At 46.7% G+C, this 21,600-nt stretch overlaps 1 protein-coding gene across 1 annotated transcript; it reads left to right on the top strand.

Annotated features, from left to right (window-relative positions):
• Nucleotides 1–624: 624 nt before the first annotated feature.
• LOC133357990 (small nuclear ribonucleoprotein-associated protein B'-like) lies at nt 625–11,490 on the top strand. Its single transcript, XM_061576242.1, has 7 exons — nt 625–778; nt 3,049–3,200; nt 5,442–5,553; nt 6,734–6,886; nt 8,137–8,266; nt 8,968–9,090; nt 10,985–11,490. Exons 1-7 carry the CDS (start codon nt 776–778, stop codon nt 11,017–11,019), a joined length of 708 nt encoding a protein of 235 aa, XP_061432226.1. The 5' UTR covers nt 625–775; the 3' UTR covers nt 11,020–11,490.
• The last annotated feature ends 10,110 nt before the right edge of the window (nt 11,491–21,600 follow it).

Genomic DNA, 21,600 nt, shown 5'->3' with positions numbered 1-21,600 from the left:
TTTCACGAAAATTAATTGTCTCGCACAACGAGTCTGTGTGGAAAATGTCAGCTCGATTGGATCACGGGAAGTGGGTTAAAAACGAGCGAAAGATTTGCACGGTCCTAAGCAAGCACGCAAGCAAGCACGCAAGCAAGCAAGCGAACTTAATATAAAGGATTTAAATAAAGGATTTAAAAAATAAAATAAAAATCACGAAAGCTTTAAATATAATTATTTTATTATGTTTATTTTTTATTATTTTATTACTTCCCTTCTACGTGACTTTACCGAAAGAACCAAGAAGATGAATCCCTGCAGTCACGAAAGCTTTAAATATAATTATTTTATTATGTTTATTTTTTATTATTTTATTACTTCCCTTCTACGTGACTTTACCGAAAGAACCAAGAAGATGAATCCCTGCAGTCACGAAAGCTTTAAATAGAATTATTTTATTATGTTTATTTTTTATTATTTAATTACTTCCCTTCTACGTGACTTTACCGAAAGAACCAAGAATATGAATCCCTGCAGTCACGAAAGCTTTAAATCAAAATATCCCCATATTCTTTCGTTAAAAAGCAGCACCGCTAACATGACGTCATGCAGTGCGTGACGTCAAACATCCGGGAACCAATTAAGTTCCCGCCCCCCTCCCACAATCCTGCGCGCGGCTGCCCGGGGGCAGCAGGGAAGAAGCCGGCGCCATTAGAGGCGCGTCCCCTGCCCGGGCTTTGCCTCACTCTCACCGAGGAAGAATCCGCACTCGCGGGGGGCCATCCGCACCGCCACCATGGTGAGAGACGACTCTTTGCATCGCCGCCGTTGTGCGCTGCCGTTCGGCGCTGTTATTTCGCGCCGTCGATTTGCCGCGCCTCTGCCCGCGGGAAGATGATGATAGCACGAAGCTAGGCCTAACGTCCCGGGCTTAGCGAATGCGGCCGCGACTTTAATAATGCGGCGATGCGTTTCGCGCGTTTTCCACATTTTTTTTAAGATGTTCAAAGATTTTTAACAACTTGCGTCTACGCGTTGCGGAGGTTTTATACCTTTGGCATTTTTAAAACCGCGGGGTTTTTTGTTGTTTAAACTATCGTTGGCTCGTATTGCTTGGGCCTAATTCAGGCTTTTTAAGCGATGCCTCCCCAATGAATGGGGGCAACGTTGTGTTGAAAGTTTTATTTAAACGATAAATTCGGACAGGGTTTAAGCACTTGAACGCTGCCTCTTTAACGTCGTCAATGAAGAACTGGGCGTCGTAAAATGGTGTTGGAACTTTGCGGGCGATGGCACTTGTACAAAGCGCGTGATGGCGCCAATTTTATCCGATTTTTTTGTTTAAAAATCCCCGAGCTCGTTTAGAACAACGCCTGCTACTGCCGCCTTTATCAATTCACTGCTCAATAATTGGTGCTGCTACCCCCCCCCCACCCAGAAATTTAAACGACGTGGCCTAAAACGGCGTTGGTTACCCATCGGAGCGTTATGGAGGCTCAATAAAAAATCCTGCTTCGCTACGATCAGGCGATGTAGTAGTGTGGGAGAACATGGGAAGAAGCTATCGGAATACGGCGTGGATATGTGTACCGCATCTATTAGTGCCAGAGACGAGATGAAAACCCATGTCGATTGATTACGATATCGTGTACCGTCTTTGACTTTTACCAATGCTCGCGAAAACTATTCTGTAAAAAAGGCCAAACTATTCTGTAAAAAATGTACCTTTTGCCAGTCTCAAGGTATGAAAAAATAAGAATAAGTTTTTTCACTTTCCGGAAATAAAACAGGTGTTAAGATGGTCAAACACCAAATAGAAGCATGCACTGGTAATATATGCATCGTCTTTTAAACTGATTTTCATACTTTGATACTGGCAAAAAAGGCCCGTTTTGTAGCTGCTCACCCAGAGCATGTGACACGTGTATTGATTGTCTTTGTGCTGTTCGCCTTGTGGTGTTCTTTGGTTCTGACACTGGTGATACCAGATCATAAAGAAGGCCAATCAGTTTCAAAGACATTGTATCGATAATTATCAGAGCATGTTTGTTCACATGTTCAACACAAGTTGTGTGTGGTTAATGCAGACGTGATTCCTTGCAACTGGTTTCTATTTGCCGTTTGAACGTCTTAACACCAGTTTTATTGCCGTAAAAGGTCAAACCTATTGTTATTCTGTTATCTACATTTGATTTCTAGGCGCGTTGCTTGCTAATGCCACCTTCATTGGAGCACAGGTCGGCCGCTGGTTCAATGATGACTTAAATTTGGCATGTATTATCCGATCACGGTGACGACTTGTAAGATTAACCTGAGAACCATGCTGGCCAAGCCACTCGCAGATGTGCGACGTTGCATTAAATCCGCGTTAGTTTTTTTTGTCTAACAGCGGTCCAGAGGCATATGGATAAATAATGAATCGCGGAAGCTAACAACAATGTGACTGTGCTTACATAGTGCATGCATACATTTTTTTCTTCTTGGTTCTTTCGATAAAGTCACGTAGAAAGAACATGTCTGTCGGAAAGACAGCGTCTGAATGAACATTCAACATTCAGACGCTGTCTTTCCGACAGACCTGTTCTTCACCTGAGGACGGCTGCTTGCGTTGTAGCCGAAACGTCGTGAGAATTGTATTTTATTATGTTTTATTTTATTATTTCCCTTCTACGTGACTTTACCGAAAGAACCAAGAAGATGAATCCCTGCAGTCACGAAAGCTTTAAATCGAAATGTATACATTTTTGTTTAAACGTGTGCTGCTGCAGGGTTAGGTTGTGAGCAGCAGAGGGCAGTGGAGCGAATCCCCATTTGTACTGTGGGGGCTTTCCATCCATCAGTGAATTGCCAGAAGGGCCGTACGCATACAAGTGTACGTTGTCGGACCCAGTACTATCATTGTGTTCTTGTGGTCATTAACGCAGACGGATGTTTATGAAGATGGACTGTGCACGAACGACGGGGGGGTGTGTTTGGCTGGATTTAGTTTAAAGCGTTTCGTTATCCGCGCGTGTTTACTGTTAACACCGTGCGCCTTGCTCGTTCTGTTTGTGCCTGGCCCCTCTTAAGACGGTGGGACGCAGCAGCAAGATGCTGCAGCACATCGACTACAGGATGCGCTGTACCCTGCAGGACGGGCGCATCTTCATCGGCACTTTCAAGGCGTTCGACAAACACATGAACCTCATCTTGTGCGACTGTGACGAGTTCAGGAAGATAAGGTGTGAGACTCGCCGCGTTGTTGTCTGGTTGGATTTTCTCGCCCACCGTAGTCTTCTTCTTGATTCTTTCGGTAAAGTCACGTGGAAGGGAAGTAATAAAATAATAAAAATAAAACATAATAAAATAATTCTCACGACGTTTCGGCCACAACGCAAGCAGCCGTCCACCGTAGTCTTGGCTGCAGGCGGCTGTGGTTGGCCAATAGGCATGTGACAACTCTTGCCTCACTATGGGAACCTCATTGGCCAGTAAAAATATGATAATTGTTTTTTACCCTTTTATCTGGCAACAAAAAAGGTGTCAGTTTTGTTGCCAGATAAAAGGGTAAAAACCAATTATCTATCTGGCAACAAAAAGGTGTCAGTTTTGTTGCCAGATAGAAGAGTAAAAAAACAATTATCAACTCTTGCCTCCTTGCGGTTCTTGAAAATTGTCACGAGTTGGTGGGTGGGAGTGTTTCGATTTAAGAAAATATTTTGTTTACCGTTTTTAAATGTATTTAAGTTGGCTTGGGCAGTCCTTGTTAGCCCTTGGTCGAGAACACTACTGGGAGTGGCAGCTGTGGTGTATGTTGAAGCGACAATTGGCGTTGGTGCAAGAAACTCGGTGGTTTCTCTGGCGGAACCATGAATTGACGATGGCTTGGAGGTCTTCATCGATCAGTGGCTGCACTGGGCACAAATACGGAGTCATTTAATCTATTCTTACTCGCACTAAGGTGATGCGTGCATCATAGAACGTAATCCACTTTAATTGACGAGTTGCTTGTCTGATGGCGTAGGGCTCGTCGTATAAGTTTGGGGTTTCATATCCCCTTGTGGGTGGACTGGGTTCGTCATCCCAGATATGGAGTTCTGGTTTGGGCACAGTGGTGGGCATTCTTCTCTTTCCCCAAGCATTCCCTACGCTTGACGGCGGAAACGCATCAGGAGTTGAAACGAGGAATCCCAGCTGGTCCTCCACAATTATTAACTTGTCTGGTTCATCCTGCTTGTGCGATTGGACAGCGACTGACTGGTCACCGTCCCAGGCATACCCAGTTGCCTGTTTGCCTGTCCAGGCATGCCCAGTTGCATGTCTAATGACCTCTGGAAGGGCTCTTTCCAAATTTGAACTTTGCTTTTATCCGTCTTTTAAAACATTTACCAGTGGTGGCTTTGACTGGCTTCTGTGATCCCATAACACTCGGCGTCAAATATCACTGGTGTGTTACACTCGCTACGAGCGCACGTACAAGGCTGTCCCGGGTGCGGAGCACACGTGTACGGGCAACGGCACGCAACGTACAGCGCAGAAGCCCTGGCAGGAACGGGGAATAATTTGGCTCATCGGATGCGAATTATATTAAAAATAATTGGTAGGAATCCACGGCACAAATGGGGATGGGAGAAGGGAATAGGGGCAGCAGAGGAGAGCACTCGCTTAATTCTGATCGCGAGTTGATATTGCATAGAGGGGAGAAATATATTGTTAAATCGTAGCAATTCAGCAAGTCCTCCAGGAGGGGGAGTGAGTGTTACATGCCTGCCTCGAGACTCTTGCTTTACGTGCAACGATTTTCTTAGTCGCCCTTTGCATGCCAGTGTTGTTTCAGGTCCGGTGATGATTAACCTTGGCTAAAAGCTCCGTGTTGAAACGTTGTGTACAAAGCAGGATTACTCTGAGGACCTCGAGACAACACCGAAAACATGCGTTCTTAAACGTCAAATCGTTTGGTAGTAAAAGTCTGCGCCCGTGCGTAAATTATGCCGCAAACCGTTTGAGTTGGGATTTTTAAATCCTTTATATTAAGTTCGCTTGCTTGCTTGCGTGCTTGCTTGCTTACGACCGTGCAAACCTTTCGGTCGTTTTTTAACCCACTTCCCGTGATCCAATCGAGCTGACATTTTGCACACAGACTCGTTGTGCGTGACAATTTTATTTCGTGAAAATTATTTTTCCAAAATTTTACACTTTATAGGAAAAAATAAATTATACTTAATTACCAATTGCTTAATGGTGGCAGGCAATCATCTGACCCATAGGTGGCAGCCATCTCTAGCCAGAGGACGAGAGGACTCTAGCCGCCATGCATATAAAGGATTTATAGTGAAAAACTTTGTTTTTACGGGTTATACTTATTTTCCACCTCCCCTTCCGCGATCTAATTTCATTGACCGAGTTTGGGGAGGGTTGGGTGCCAATGTGGTCCAGGTCGGTCGCGTTTGCTGAGCTTGCCCGTCCTGAAACGCCGCGTCTAGGCCCAAGAACTCCAAGGCAGGAGAGCGTGAGGAGAAGCGCGTCCTGGGTCTGGTGCTGCTCCGTGGAGAGTCTCTGGTCTCCATGACGGTGGAGGGGCCCCCACCTAAGGATGTGAGTTGATTGTCAACGGGGACCCTACTCTGCACATTTCAACAAACAATAAAAAACATGTTTTTAAATCCTTTATTAAGTTCGCTTGCTTGCTTGCTTACGACCGTGCAAATCTTTCAGTCTTTTTAACCCACTCCCCGTGATCCAATCGAGCTGACATTTTGCACACAGACTCGTTGTGCGTGACAATTAATGTTCGTGAATTTTTTTTCCAAAATGTTACACTTTTTAGGACAAAAATATATTTAATTACCAATTGCTTAATGCTGTCATGCAATCATCTGACCCATAGGTGGCAGCCATCTCAAGCCAGGCGACTCTAGCCGCCACGCATATAAAGGATTTATAGTGAAAAACTTTGTTTTTACGGGTTATACTTGTTCGTTAGACCGTTTTGAGCTATTAAATTAAGTGGTCTGTGAGCAATTTAAATCGTAGGGCTGTCTTAATGGGCAGGGACTGTAAAAGCACCTCTCATCCACCATCGGTAGTGGTGCCTCGTTACAGAAAAACGGTAGAATCCCTGTTCTCTGACCTTACAATAACCCTATTCATATTCTTTGGTTCTTTCGGTAAAGTCACGTAGGTGAAAATAATAAAATTGAATAAAAATGAAAACGACTAAATTAAATCACGACGTTTCGGGCGCAACACAAGCGTCCTTCATCAGGTGGGGACCACCACAGCGAAAACACCTCCGTGACTTTACCGTAAGAACCAAAGAGTATGGATCATCATTGGAACCTCCTTTGCCAGTAGCAAAATATGATATTTGTTTTTTTACATTTTATCTGGCAACAAAACTGAAAAAAGTGTCAGTTTTGTTGCCAGATAAAAGGGTAAAAAAAAAAGTATCAGTATGGATCATTGCAATCACGAAAACTTCAAATCTAGAAATAACCCTATTCTACGTAGGTACAAAAAACTGGCATTTATTTTGTAGTCTGTTTTTTGTTTTGTTCGGGCCACTCATTTCCCCAGACAATCTAGAGTTGACTGTATAGTCCACTTTACCCTGGTAATTGTCACCGACGATGATGATGTTGTGGGTGTGTGTGTGGCACAGCGTTGACCTGTGTACCCCTCCTGCGTTGTTGCGCGTGTGCAGTCTGACGACGATGGTGTGTGTGTGCCACAGCGTTGACCTGTGTACCCCTCCTGCGTTGTTCCGCGTGTGCAGTCTGGCATCGCGCGCGTGCCGGTGCCCGGGGCGATGGGAGGACCGGGCATGGGCCGTGCGGCTGGGCGCGGCGTCCCCGCTGGTGCCCCCGCGGCACAGGCCCCCGCCGGCCTGGCCGGGCCGGTGCGTGGCGTCGGAGGCCCTTCCCAGCAGGTAAACGGCCGCGTGGTGTTTGCCGTCACGCCGCCTATGTCCCTTACATTGTCCGTCACCCCCCCCCGCACCTCCGATGAGCGTTGGTTGGCTGTGTACGGTGCGAAAGACGTTCAACATATGTTCGGCCGGCTTAGCTATGTTATTCCAGTCGCGCATCAATTATTTGAGCTCTTGGTACACACACACGTCGGATCTCGCGCCTGTGAGAATGGTGATTCGTGAAAGTGATGTGCTCATTTGACTTTGAGGTTGGTAATAGCACGATTGGCTGCGTATGGTGCAAAAGGAATTGCTGCGTACATACAAGACTGCAAACAAGGCAGTGCTTGGCAACAATGCGTTTGCATGAAGTGAAAGTTAATTTTTAATTCTCTGTTTCGGATAAATTGGGACGTTGATGGGCGGCAGCTGGTTCAATGATGACCTAAGTTTAGCATGTATTATCCGATCTCTGTGAGGACCTCTTTTTACCCTGAGAACCAAGCTGCCAGCCACTTGGGAATGTGTGACATTGTTTAAAATCTTTTGTCGGTGGACCGCAGCAGAAATTGCTGGAAAAATAACCTCAAATCAATATTTTTATTAAATCGGTGTTCTTAGTGAATTTCGGTTGTCCATTCACCCAATTAATTGCCTAGTAATATTTTCAACATTCGTCGAACGAGTATTTAACATCCGACCTGTTTGTGCGAGGAAGTGGTCCAAGCAAAGCGCCACTTCCTGAGTAGCCGCACAATCACCCGCATCTTTCAAAGTGAAGCGTGCATCACAAGTCGGTGGACTTGCCCCGGCAATGCACACTAAAATCTTATCGAAGCATCGTTTCCCGGAAGCTGCCCCTATTTCTTTGCGTTGGTTACCTGTATACCAGAGGTCGCAAACGGGTTTTGATTCCTTACCCGTACCCAGCCTCACCAGGGTCGCAAACGGGTACCCGGCCGGGTACGGGTATCGGGTACCCGATTGCGACCTCTGGGATGAAGCCATGTTGCAGGCGCGGGTGGGTTGATTCTAGGAACTTGAATTGTGAGAAGAGACAGGACATTGGGAAATGAATTACAAACAGTTACTCACCAGTGACTCATGGCCTACCCGTACCCGGGTCGCAAACGGGTACCTGTAGCAGGGTATCGGGTAGGGGTATGGGTATCGGGTACCCGACTGCGACCTCTGCTGTAAACTTATTTTTGCCGAGGGCTCGCCCACGACATGTTTTGTGACGATGCGTCGTGTTGCGCGCGTGCCAGGTGATGACCCCGCAGGGCCGCGGAATTCTGGGCCCCACCATCAGCGGATCGCCACAGCAGTACCCGGGCCCACCACCTCCTGGCGGACGCGGAGGCCCCATGCCCATGGGGCGTGGAGGTCCCCCAATGGGTGAGTAACGGCGGTGGAAGATAAAACGCCCGGTTCCCGACAAGCGATTTAGCGACGCAATCGGCGGTTTTTGTACCGATTGTTGAGCTCTTTGTCTCACGCGTCCGAGCACGCGCCTCGTGAGAATGGTGATTCGTGAAAGTGGTGTGCTCATTTGACTTTGAGGTTTGTAATAGAACGATTGGCTGCGTACATACAAGACTGCAAACAAGGCAGTGCTTAGCAACAATGCATTTACGTAAAGTGAGAGTTGATTTTAAATTCTCCTAATCTTTCTGAATTGGGACGTTGATAGGTGGCAGCTGGTTCAATGATGACCTAAGTTTAGCATGTATTATCCGATCTCTGTGAGGACCTCTTTTTACCCTGAGAACCAAGCTGCCAGCCACTTGTGAATGTGTGAAATTGTTTAAAATGTTCGAGTCTGCGGGACGCAGCAGAAATTGCTGGGAAAAAAACCTCTTCAAATCAATATTTTTATTAAATCGGTGAAATGAGTTTTCAGTTCTCGTACTAACAAATTACCGAGTAATCTGTGCAACATTCGTCGAACGAGTATTTCACTTCTGACCTGTTTGTGCGAGCGCAACGGTTAAATTATTTTGTGACTGCCCCCGTTAGTGGCGGGGGGTTTGGGGTGTGTTATTTACCGCGTTGCTAACCAGCAGCTCCTGTCGTGGCTTGTCTGCGCGTGTGCCCAGGGATGATGGGCCCCCCGATGGGCATGCGTCCGCCCATGGGCCCCCCAATGGGCATGCCTCCCGGCCGGGGCCCCATGGGAATGATGCCCCCGGGAATGAGACCCCCACCGCCCGGCATGAGAGGTGAGTTTTCCATGCCTTGCGCGCGCGGCCAGTGCCTGGCCGAATTTTCCTCGTGAAAATATGCCTTTGTACGGCGTATATGAATTTCACGTTCTAAGCTTGTGTATTTTAAAGAGCTGATATTTTGCACTGTGCCAGTCAAGAGTGGAAGAGCACACACAAGGGGCGATTTTCCTTAAACCGAATTGTCTATATATACACACAAGGTTCATTTTAGCACACCCTTGTACGAGCACAAACTATTTGGTGACGCTGCAATGTCGGAGATGTTACGAGCGCGACTCGCAGCGACTCGGCACATTGGCCAATAACACCGGCCTTAGAAAATAAAAATACAGGTGACAGTCTTGGGCAAATGGTCCTTTAGCAGCACATGGGGTGGAGGGGGAGAGGCACCGTTCTCTTAAAGGCCTCTGTTCTGTGAAAAGTTTTTAGGGGCCATCCTTTTAGTACGTACGCAAAAATCTGTCAACTTGACCCCCCTCCCTGTACACACGCGTACTTTTTACACCCCTCCCACCTGCGTACGTACGCTTGACGCACGCCCCTTCCCCGCCCGAATCCTATAGAACTGCCGATATTTAATCCACGCAGAAATGATAAAGGATGACTAATATTAACGTGTTAAAGCAAACAGTCCACCGCCGAACTAACTAATTTGAAGGCCAATGGAAACAAATTATTATCGAGGCTTCACCCCCCCCCCCCCATTTCCTATGTGTACATTGTCAGTAGACCCCCCCCCATACGCAAGCGTACGCATTTGGGTAACCCCCTCCATGTGTAAGTACTAAATGGATAGCCCCTTACTCGGAACCTCCTCTATGTGCCTTGTTTTCGTCCAAGCACAGTTCTGATATAAGCGACTGTTCCCGTTAGACTGGTAGAGGGTATGATAATTGGTTCTTTACCCTTCTATCTGGCAACAAAACTGACACCTTTGTGCAAGGAGTCATGTTTGCATAGACCGCAATACATGCAGTCATAATACAAACAAAAGAACATAACTCTGATAATGTGCACTGTCCTTGAAGTTGATTGGTCCACACCCGAGACAGCTTTCCTTCGAGCCTAGTCTCATATGGGTTGGACCAGATGACGCCAGTGCACATTATCAGAGTTATGTTCTTTTGTTTGTATTATGACTGCATGTATTGCGGTCTATGCAAACATGACTCCTTGCAAAAAGGTGTCAGTTTTGTTGCCAGATAGAAGGGTAAAGAACCAATTATCATATTTTTACTGGCAAATGAGGTCCCCATAGTGGTAGAGGGTAGTCACATTCGTGTGATTGAGGCACACAGATTTAATATCATGGGAGTGCTTAAAGCCATCGTACTATGTTTAAAAGCTTACAAGGCAGTTTTTGACCGACCAATATCAGTAGCGTGTTAATACATTTCGGCATCTGGTTGACAACCACAAATTGTTCCTAAATACTGTGGCCTGGAAGTCGACCGGATGTTTTTTTAAATCCTTTATATTAAGTTCGCTTGCTTGCTTGCGCGCTTACGACCGTGCAAATCTTTCGGTCGTTTTTTAACCCACTTCCCGTGATCCAATCGAGCTGACATTGTGCACACAGACTCGTTGTGCGTGACAATTTCTTTTAGTGAAAATTTTTCCATAACTTTACACTTTTTAGGGGAAAAAAAATTATATTTAATTACCAATTGCTTAATGGTGGCAGGCAATCATCTGACCCATAGTTGGCAGCCATCTCAAGCCAGAGGACGAGAGGACTCTAGCCGCCACGCATATAAAGGATTTATAGTGAAAAACGTTGTTTTTACGGGTTAATTTTTTTCTTCCACATGTTGTTGTTGTGTGCGTGTGAGGAGAGCGGCCCTGAGCCTCGCTCCGCTGACTGTGCCCGTCGTTCTCTCTGTTGCAGGGCCCCCGCCTGGCATGAGGCCTCCACGGCCGTAAGGATGCAGCGGAAGGAGAGAATCCTGCTTGTTGTTTATATAAAGAGCCGCGTTGGGCTGGGCGGGTGTGAGAAGAAAGTCGTTGATTTGTGGGCTGTGAAGACGACATGGGGGGGGGGGGGGTGAGTAGCCAGAATTGCAACTTATCGCTCCGTTTCGGACAAGCTGACGAGTGGTGAGAGGTAAATGTCATTGTGCCCGAGGACAAAAAACGCGTTTTTTTGCTCCAAAAAGTTACGGGGGAAATGTAGTTGTAAGCGAAACCGCGGGGACGACGCTTTTGAGAATTTCTTGGCCGTCTGCGACGTTGTTGCCCCTGAACGTTGAGTCGTCTGCGTTTGGCTCTGTGTGGGCTACTGGGTCGCAAAAAGTTTGTCTTGTCTCCGTTGGCTCGTGCGATCCTGCGAGTTTTATATTTTGTTCCCGTGGCCTGAGTTTTTTAAAAAATTAAATCACAAATGTGTCCTGGAAACCTGGTCTCGGCTGTTACTCTTCATGTGTTGTTGTTTTCTCCCCCGGGCAAGTTCTTCGACTTTGCAAGCAATGTCTGAGGCATCTACTGCCATATCCTCTTGACTTGTCTTTGTAACATAGGGGAATGATAACTTAAACGATGTGAAAAAGGCTTCCTCAAAAACTACGGCACTCGAGGAGAATTCCACCCCTGTGGCCCAGACCAAAACTCATGAATATCAAACGATGTGGAAAAGGCTTCCCCAAAAAAACTACAGCACTCAAGGAGAATTCTACCCCTGTGGCCCAGGCCAAAACTCATGAATATAAAACGATGTGCAAAAGGCTTCCCCAAGAAAACTACAGCACTCGAAAGGATAATTCCACCCCTGTGGCCCAGGCCAAGACCTCCCAGGTGAGCTGGTGGTCATGTGACCTCATGGCTTGTAACGTCACTGCTAATACTGACGAGGGCAAAACCACGACATTTACAATGACGATACTTTTTAAGTTTCGATTTAAAGCTTTCCTGACTGCAAGGATTCATATTCTTGGTTCTCTTGGTAATGTCACGTAGAAGGGAAACAAAATAATATTTCCCTTCTATGTGACTTTACCGAAAAAACCAAGAAAAATTATGATACTCTTTGGTTTTTCGGTAAAGTCACGTAGGTATAAAATAAAATCACAACGTTAATGGTGCAACACAAGCGTCCGTCATCACCTTTACCGAAATAACCAAAGAGTGGATTCCTGCAGTCACGAAAGCTTCACATCAAGATTTACAATTCCTCTTTTTAACACACCGATGCGTGTTCATCGCAAAGGTCCAGTCCCATCGGAGACCATCTCCCTGTCATTGGCATCTCACGCCGTGAAGATCCTGGGGCCAGCCCAGGAAACGCTTGTGGGACTCGCTCGGCTGCCCTGGGAACGCCTGGAAGAACGAGGAGTGTGTAGTAGTAGTAGTATAGTAGTGTGTAGTAGTAGTGTATAGTGTAGAAGTAGTTTATAGTGTAGAAGTAGTGTAGTAGTAGTAGTAATAGTGTAGAAGTAGTGTGCAATAGTGTAGTAGTAGTAGTAATAGTGTAGAAGTAGTAGTAATAGTGTAGAAGTAGTGTGTAATAGTGTAGAAGTAGTGTGTAATAGTGTAGTAGTAGTGTGCAATAGTGTTGTAGTAGTAGTGTAGAAGTAGTGTAGAAGTAGTGTGTAGTAGTGTAGAAGTAGTGTGCAATAGTGTAGTAATAGTGTATTAGTAGTGTGTAGTAGTGTAGAAGTAGTGTATAATAGTGTAGAAGTTGTGTGCAGTAGTGTAGAAGTAGTAGTAATAGTGTGTAGTAGTGTAGAAGTAGTGTGTAATAGTGTAGAGTAGTGTATAATAGTGTAGAAGTGTATAACAGTGTAGAAGTAGTAATAGTGTAGTCGTGCTGAAGTTTTGTCACCAGGGAAAGGGAGGTCTGGACCGCCACGACTCGACACGCTGCCACCGCGACTCTCGCCAGGACAAGCGGCTTGAGAAACGAACGGAGGCCGCTGAGCTGAACTCGTAACGAATTGCAATGTTTTCACGTGACGAACCTTACTAATTGTGTCGCGTGGTGGTGGATTTAACGACACATTTACACAATCTATAATTGCATTTTATAAAGCGTCATTCGTGTGATAGCATCTCACAATGCTGCACATCAATTCGCCAGTCCCTCACGTGGTACAAAAACTAAAGAACGAACAGACGTAACGGGGAAAAAAGTTATATTTAAAACAAACTTTTTAAAACGCGCTTTTATGAAATGTAGTAGTACTGGCAACTCCAGGAAGTGGCCCCGAAGCTTGCCATAACGTAAGGGACTGTGGGCAATTGCAGCCAATGTCTGTTGACCGTGGATAATTAGACCCAAGCCGAAACATAACGTAAAAAAAGTTTACAAATATTTTTTTGATAGAATCTAGTGTTGTCATCCGTATGACAAGCATACCAAGTTTGCAGTCGATACCATGTTGGGAAGTGGGTTAAAATTGAGTTACAAGATTGGAGGATACAATAACAGACCGAGTGAGTTAAAAGAAAGCGTGTAAATAAGTATAACCCGTAAAAGTTTTTCACTATAAATCCTTTATATGCGTGGCGGCTAGAGTCCTCTCGTCCTCTGGCTTGAGATGGCTGCCACCTATGGGTCAGATGATTGTCTGCCAGTATTAAACAATTGGTAATTAAATATTTAATTTGTTTTCCCTAAACACTGTAATATTTTTGTCCTAAAAAGTGTAAAATTTTTGGAAAAAAATTTCACGAACATTAATTGTCTCGCACAACGAGTCTGTGTGCAAAAAGCAAGCAAGCAAGCACGCAAGCAAGCGAGCTTCATATAAAGGATTTAATTAAAAAAATACACTACCCAAATGATCATCACAACCCAAAACACCTTAATTATATTGGTCGCGAAAGCCGTATTGCTTCGTGTTGAGCTCGCAATCCCTAACTTTTAGTTTTACAGGTAGGAACAACGGGTTGCACACTGCCCACCAGGGATTATTTGTCTGTCGTGCATATCCGGAATTCCGCCCACCCATCCACCTCCTCACCGAACACCGAGCGAGGCCGCGATTGGTTGACGATGTCGGGGAGGGTGGGGGGGGAAGGGTAAACACGCCCACTCATCCAACTGCCCCCCCCCTCCCCCCCTGAACGCTGCGCTGTCCAATCAAATTCCTATCTGCCCACTCCGAAGGACCGTTTAACCTACTCACGCCGGCTTGTGCCGGGTGGGGAGGGTGGGGAGGGGAAGGGTGGGGAGGGTGGGGAGGGGAAGGGTGGGGAGGGGCTGGGTGGGGTGGGGCGGGAGGGTTGGGGCTGGGTGGGGAGGGGCCGGGTGGGGAGGGGCTGGGTGGGGAGGGGCTGGGTGGGAAGGGGCTGGTCACCCCGTGGTGCCCTTATAAAACTCAACGTTTAACCTACTCACGCCGGCTTGTGCCCGATGGGAAGGGTGGGGAGGGGCTGGGTGGGGTGGGAGGGGTAGGGCTGGGAGGTGAGGGGCTGGTCACCCCGTGGTGCCCTTATAAAACCCAACGTTTAACCTACTCACGCCGGCTTGTGCCCGCCCTCACAGTCGGGCATATTTGCGGAATACACCACGCCGCCGTTGACACTGGCCATTGACCGAGCAACCCGACGTTCCTACCAGCTCCCTCCGCAGGAATGTGTTACCAATACCAGCCATTCGCCACTGGAACCTGGCCTGTATTAGGCCCAGGTGAACTTTGAGGTCACGTAACAGACCCAGCAGGTGTCATGGGCTGGCTGGCTGAGATGGCTGGCCGATGAACCAGCTGTGCCCCCGACGGTGCTAACTTCAATACTCGCCACTAAGTGACGGTGAGGGTTACCACGGCGCTTGTGCCAGGCCAGGTGCACTTTGAGGCCACGTGAAGTGTCTTCGGCTCGCTGATGGGAGGTCTCGGGACAGACCCAGGTGCCATGAGTCGGCTCACTTGAGATAAATGATAGATGCACCACCTGTACCCCATTACTGTGCCAACTTGCGTATTGGGGGACGTCCCTAAATGACGTCACGCACCTGGGGGGGGGTCAAATATTTATGACGAGGGGGGGGGGGGTTGAGAAATGTGACGTCACATCAAAATGCGCAACTTTCAATTAATATAGAATTGTTATAACAACACTAATTGTTATAACAACACTCCTACAACATCAGAGTGCAGCGCCACATTATATACGCACTACAATGACAATAGTTTAAAGCGATTTGAAGCATGTTTTATTTTCAAAATGGAAATATGGTTTTGGGGGGGGGGCAGAGCTTTGTGACGTCATATTTGAGGGGGGGGGTCAAATATCGATAAATATCGAGTGACGTCATTTATGGACGGCCCCTTAGCCGCCCGGCTGTCCGCTCGTTGTGAACGTCACCACGACGCTTGTGCCAGGCCATGTGCACCTTGAGGCTGCCACGTGAAGTGTCGAACGCCCGCTAGCAGGAGGTCACGGGGCAGACCCAGCAGGTGCCACGGGTCGACTGACTGAGATGACTGGCTGATGCACCACCTGTGCTTCCTACTGTGCAAAACTTGCTGTGCTTTAGCCACCCGGCGCTCCGCTCGCTGTTGTGAGCGTCGCTCCTCCGCCCTCCGTTGTTGCTGGAGGGTGACTGCCTCCAACTGCCCAGTAGCGTCCTTCACGAGCCTCCTGCATAGCACGCACGTTTATGACACTGCTGCACACAGTGTTGGTGTACGGTGCTTTTTCTGCAATATTTTGCTGTCTTTTCTTGGATTTTCTGTTTGCACTTAGTCACATAGTCACTTTCAGATGTTTTCATGTTTTTGTTTTTTGTTTGTTGCGGTTGCTCTCGATTCAAGAGCCGAATGGCTCACAGGGCTATACCTCTCGATTTAAAGCTTTCGTGACTGCAGGGATTCATCTTGTTGGTTCTTTCGGTAAAGTCACGTAGAATGGAAATAATAAAATAATAAAAATTAAACGTAAAATCATTCTCACGACGTTTCGGCCACAACGCAAGCAGCCGCCCTCATTCAGACTTTGTCTTCTCGACAGACCTGTTCTTCACCTGAGGACGGCTGCTTGCGTTGTGACCGAAACGTCGTGAGAATTGTATATTCTATTATGTTTTATTTTTATTATTTTATTATTTCCATTCTACGTGACTTTACCGAAAGAACCAAGAAGAGGGCTATACCTAATACTTGAACTTGAACCGCCCCGAAACGTTGGCAGCTCGCATGCGTGCCCGGTTTGAAGTCGCCGCTTTGAAACGGGCGTGGAAATGCAGCTAGCACGAAAAAAAAAGTGTAAGTTTTGCAAAACGTTAATTGGGCCGCACCGTTGTCACGAGAATGTGGTGGGGATTTCCCCCACCACCTTTGAGTCGTGGCCGGTTCTTTTTTTCTTCTCCTGCTTCCTCCGCAAGACGCCCATCGACGACGATAAAAAACGTCGCAGATGTTCGGAGTTGCGTGTAAGTGAAATAAAAAGAAAGCGAGCGAGACTTTTTTTTATTTACGGGAGATTTCACACCACCCAGTGCCGGACTAAGCTCGTGTAGAATATGCTATACTGGTAGGAACCTCCTGGTTACACCAGCCCACAGGGGATTATTGTGTCCGTCCGTTCGTCGTGCAGGGAAGGGCTGGGTGGGGAGGGGCTGGTCACCCCGTGGTGCCCTTATAAAACTCAACGTTTCACCTACTCACGCCGGCTTGTGCCCGCCCTCACAGTCGGGCATATTTGCGGAATACACCACGCCGCCGTTGACCCTGCAGGCCATTGACCGAGCAACCCGACGTTCCTACCAGCTCCCTCCGCAGGAATGTGTAAAAGGGGCTCTAATTAAACCAACAACACGTTAATATTAAAACACACATTTTTAACTTGCATAGTAAAGTTATTTTTTATTTGCTATGCAGTCAGATAATACGACAAATCGCTAACCTTAAACACCCGGTCGTTCATAAAAGTTTTAAGGCAGTATAGTACTATAGTAATAGCTTGATAGCTTGAACGCTGGTAGGAACGTTGGGTTGCTCGGTCAATGGCCAGGGTCAACGGCGGCGTGGTGTATTCCGCAAATATGGCCGACTGTGAGGGCGGGCACAAGCCGGCGTGAGTAGGTGAAACGTTGAGTTTTATAAGGGCACCACGGGGTGACCAGCCCCTCCCCACCCAGCCCCACCCCTCCCACCCCCCACCCAGCCCCACCCTCCCCACCCAGCGCCTCCCCACCCTCTCCACCCAGCCCCTCCCCTCCCCACCCAGCCCCACCCTCCGCACCCAGCCCCTTCCCACCCAGCCCCTCCCCTCCCTCCCCACCCAGCCCCACCCCTCCCTCCCCTCTCCACCCAGCCCCACCCCTCCCATTTTTGGATGCACGACGGACGGACGGACACAATAATCCCCTGTGGGCTGGTGGAACCAGGTGGTTCCTCCCAGTAAGATCAGAGCAGGTAAATGAAGACAGGAGGGTGGAACTCACGCCGCGATCTCTACTGGATGGCAACTCGTGTTGCGATGATTCAACTTTTCCGATAATCCAGATGTGTGTGTTTTTTCCCAAAGCAATTCCAAGAATCAGGTTGGGCCAGCCGTCTGCAAGTACATTTGCATGTCTGCTAATTAAACTATTTACGTGCAACAATATATATAAAGTGGCTCTTGCAATTATTTCAGATAATGTTTGTTTTTTATAGTTCGTACATTTCGCGATGTGACTTTTGTGGCTGAATGTGAAAAACGGAATCGAGGTCTCGTGGATTTTTCTTCGGGATCCTCCGGGTTTTTAAATCCTTTATATTAAGTTCGCTTGCGTGCTTGCGTGCTTGCTTGCTTGCTTATGACCGTGCAAACCTTTTGGTCGTTTTTTAACCCACTTCCCGTGATCCAATCGAGCTGACATTTTGCACACAGACTCGTTGTGCGAGACAATTAATTTTCGTGAAAAGTTTTTTTCCTAAATTTTACACTGTTTAGGGAAAACAAATTAAATATTTAATTACCAATTGTTTAATACTGCAGACAATCATCTGACCCATAGGTGGCAGCCATCTCAAGCCAGAGGACGAGAGGACTCTAGCCGCCACGCATTTAAAGGATTTAGAGTGAAAAACTTTGTTTTTACGGGTTATACTTTTTTTTCTCCCTCCACATTTAAACTCAACATCACGCGTTCAGAGTACATCGGCTGCCATGCACATCCACGTGATGATGATGATGATGAGAAGCCACTTCGTTGGGCTATCATTTGGCGCCAGGTCGCTTCTGATATAAAAAGACAAATCTCTCTCGCTCAAGCGGGCCTTACCTGGTAAAATACAAAATAGTTTAGTCATAGTTTAATTTCACATGGCCCCATTCTTTTTTCATCACACATATTATGTTTAAAACGTGAGGCTTTCGCGACCGATATTATTCATAATAAAGGTTTATAGATTTCGATTTAAAGCTTTCGTGACTGCAGGGATTCATCTTCTTGGTTCTTTCGGTAAAGTCACGTAGAAGGGAAGTAATAAAAGAATAAAAATATAAAACATAATAAAATAATTCTCACGACGTTTCGGCCACAACGCAAGCAGCCGTCCTCAGGTGAAGACCAGGTCTGTCGGGGAGACAGCGTCTGAATGAGAACAGGTCTGTCGGGAAGACAGCGTATGAATGAGACGCTGTCTTTCCGACAGACCTGTTCTTCACCTGAGGACGGCTGCTTGCGTTGTGGCCGAAACGTCGTGAGAATTATTTTATTATGTTTTACTTTTATTATTTTATTATTTCCCTTCTATGTGACTTTACCGAAAGAACCAAGAATATGAATCCCTGCAGTCACGAAAGCTTTAAAAATAAATATTTTAAAATGTTTTATTATTATTTTATTATTTCCCTTCTACGTGACTTTACCGAAAGAACCAAGAAGATGAATCTCTGCAGTAAACAAAAGAGGTGTAAGGGGCGTGGTGTAGAGGTGTAGAGGTGTAAGGGACGTGGTGTAGAGGTGTAAGGGGTGTAGAGGTGTAAGGGACGTGGTGTAGAGGTGTAAGGCTCGTGGTGTAGAGGTGTACGGGGCGTGGTGTAGAGGTGTAAGGAGCGTGGTGTAGAGGTGTAAGGGATGTGGTGTAGAGGTGTACGGGGCGTGGTGTAGAGGTGTAAGGCTCGTGGTGTAGAGGTGTAAGGGACGTGGTGTAGAGGGTAGAGGTGTAAGGCTCGTGGTGTAGAGGTGTAAGGGGTGTGGTGTAGAGGTGTAAGGGGTGTAGAGGTGTAAGGGGTGTGGTGTAGAGGTGTAGAGGTGTAGAGGTGTAAGGGGTGTAGAGGTGTAAGGGGTGTAGAGGTGTAAGGGGTGTGGTGTAGTGGTGTAGAGGTGTACAGGTGTACGGGGTGTGGTGTAGAGGTGTAGAGGTGTAGTGGTGTAGAGGTGTAGAGGTGTACGGGGTGTGGTGTAGAGGTGTAAGGAGCGTGGTGTAGAGGTGTAAGTGGCGTGGTGTAGAGGTGTAAGGGGTGTAGAGGTGTACGGGGTGTGGTGTAGAGGTGTAAGTGGCGTGGTGTAGAGATCTAAGGAGCGTGGTGTAGAGGTGTAGTGGTGTAGAGGTGTAAGGGGTGTGGTGTAGAGGTGTAAGGAGCGTGGTGTAGAGGTGTAAGTGGCGTGGTGTAGAGGTGTAGTGGTGTAGAGGTGTAAGTGGCGTGGTGTAGAGGTGTAAGTGGCGTGGTGTAGAGGTGTAAGTGGCGTGGTGTAGAGGTGTAAGGAGCGTGGTGTAGAGGTGTAGTGGTGTAGAGGTGTAAGTGGCGTGGTGTAGAGGTGTAAGTGGCGTGGTGTAGAGGTGTAAGTGGCGTGGTGTAGAGGTGTAAGGGGTGTAGAGGTGTACGGGGTGTGGTGTAGAGGTGTAAGTGGCGTGGTGTAGAGCTGTAGCGGTGTAGAGGTGTAAGGGGTGTAGAGGTGTAGTGGTGTAGAGGTGTAAGGGGTGTGGTGTAGAGGTGTACGGGGTGTGGTGTAGAGGTGTAAGTGGCGTGGTGTAGAGGTGTAGTGGTGTAGAGGTGTACGGGGTGTGGTGTAGAGGTGTAAGGGGCGTGGTGTGTTCGTGGTGTTTCCTGCGGGGCTGCGCTGCGAGATTTCGCTAAATTTGTTCAGTTGATGGATATGAGCAGGCAGACTGGGCAGAAGCATTAACTCACTCACTCATTCACTCACTCACCCATTCACCAACTCACTCATTCACTCCCTCACTCATTCACCCACTCATTCACCCACTCACTCTTTCACTCACACACTCATTCACCCACTTACTCATTCACCAACTCACTCATTCACCCACTCACTCATTCACCCACTCACTCATTCACCCACTCACTCATTCATTCACTCACCCATTCACCAACTCACTCATTCACTCACTCATTCACCCACTCACTCATTCACTCACTCATTCACCCACTCACTCACTCATTCACCCACTCACTCATTCACCCACTCACTCATTCACTCACTCACTCATTCACTCACTCATTCACCCACTTACTCATTCACCCACTCACTCATTCACTCCCTCACTCATTTATTCACTCACTCATTCACTCACTCATTCACCCACTCACTCATTCACTCACTCATTCACCAACTCACTTATTCACCCACTCACTCATTCACCAACTCACGCATTCACCCACTCATTCACCAACTCACTCATTCACTCCCTCACTCATTCACCCACTCACTCATTCACCCACTCACTCTTTCACTCACTCACTCATTCACCCACTCACTCACTCACTCATTCACCCACTCACTCATTCACCAACTCACTCATTCACCCACTCACTCATTCACTCACTCATTCACCCACTCACTCATTCACCCACTCACTCATTCACCCACCCACTCACTCATTCATCAACCCACTCATTGACCGACTTATTCATTAGTTCCTTACGTGGCGTTCCTCCGAGGTTCGGCTCCGTCTTTAAGATCGCATAGGCTGGGTCGAGCGAGAAGAAACTCGTGGGAGGTGGGTCCGTGAGTGAGTGGCCCAGGTGAGTGAGTGAGTGACCAGGTGAGTGAGTGAGTGAGTGAGTGACCAGGTGAGTGAGTGATCCAGGTGAGTGAATCCGTGACCCAGACTGGATTGTACGTAGTAATTTGTATGCAGTTCATAATGTAGAGTATGTAGTATTAATGTAGTATATAATGTAGTGTATATAGTCTTAATGTAGTGTATATAATGTAGTGTATAATGTAGTGTATATAATGTTTATGTATTGTATAATGTAGTGTTTACAATATTTATGCAATGCATAATGTAGTGTATATAGTATTAATGTAGTGTATGATGTAGTGTATATAATATTTATGTAGTATATAATGTAGTGTATAATGTAGTGTATATAATATGTATGTAGTGTATAATGTCGTGTATATAATATTTATGTAGTTTATAATGTAGTGTCACGTAGGGTGTATAATGTAGTGTATATAATATGAATGTAGTGTATAATGTAGTGTATATAATATGTATGTAGTGTATAATGTAGTGTATATAATATGTATGTAGTGTATATAATATTTATGTAGTGTATAATGTAGTGTATATAATATTCATGTAGTGTATAATGTAGCGT

The sequence above is a fragment of the Lethenteron reissneri genome, chromosome 60, assembly GCF_015708825.2.
Source record: "Lethenteron reissneri isolate LAM-NWPU_2019-01 chromosome 60, ASM1570882v1, whole genome shotgun sequence".
Classification (NCBI taxonomy): domain Eukaryota; kingdom Metazoa; phylum Chordata; class Hyperoartia; order Petromyzontiformes; family Petromyzontidae; genus Lethenteron; species Lethenteron reissneri.
This window is presented reverse-complemented; position numbering and strand designations above follow the sequence as displayed.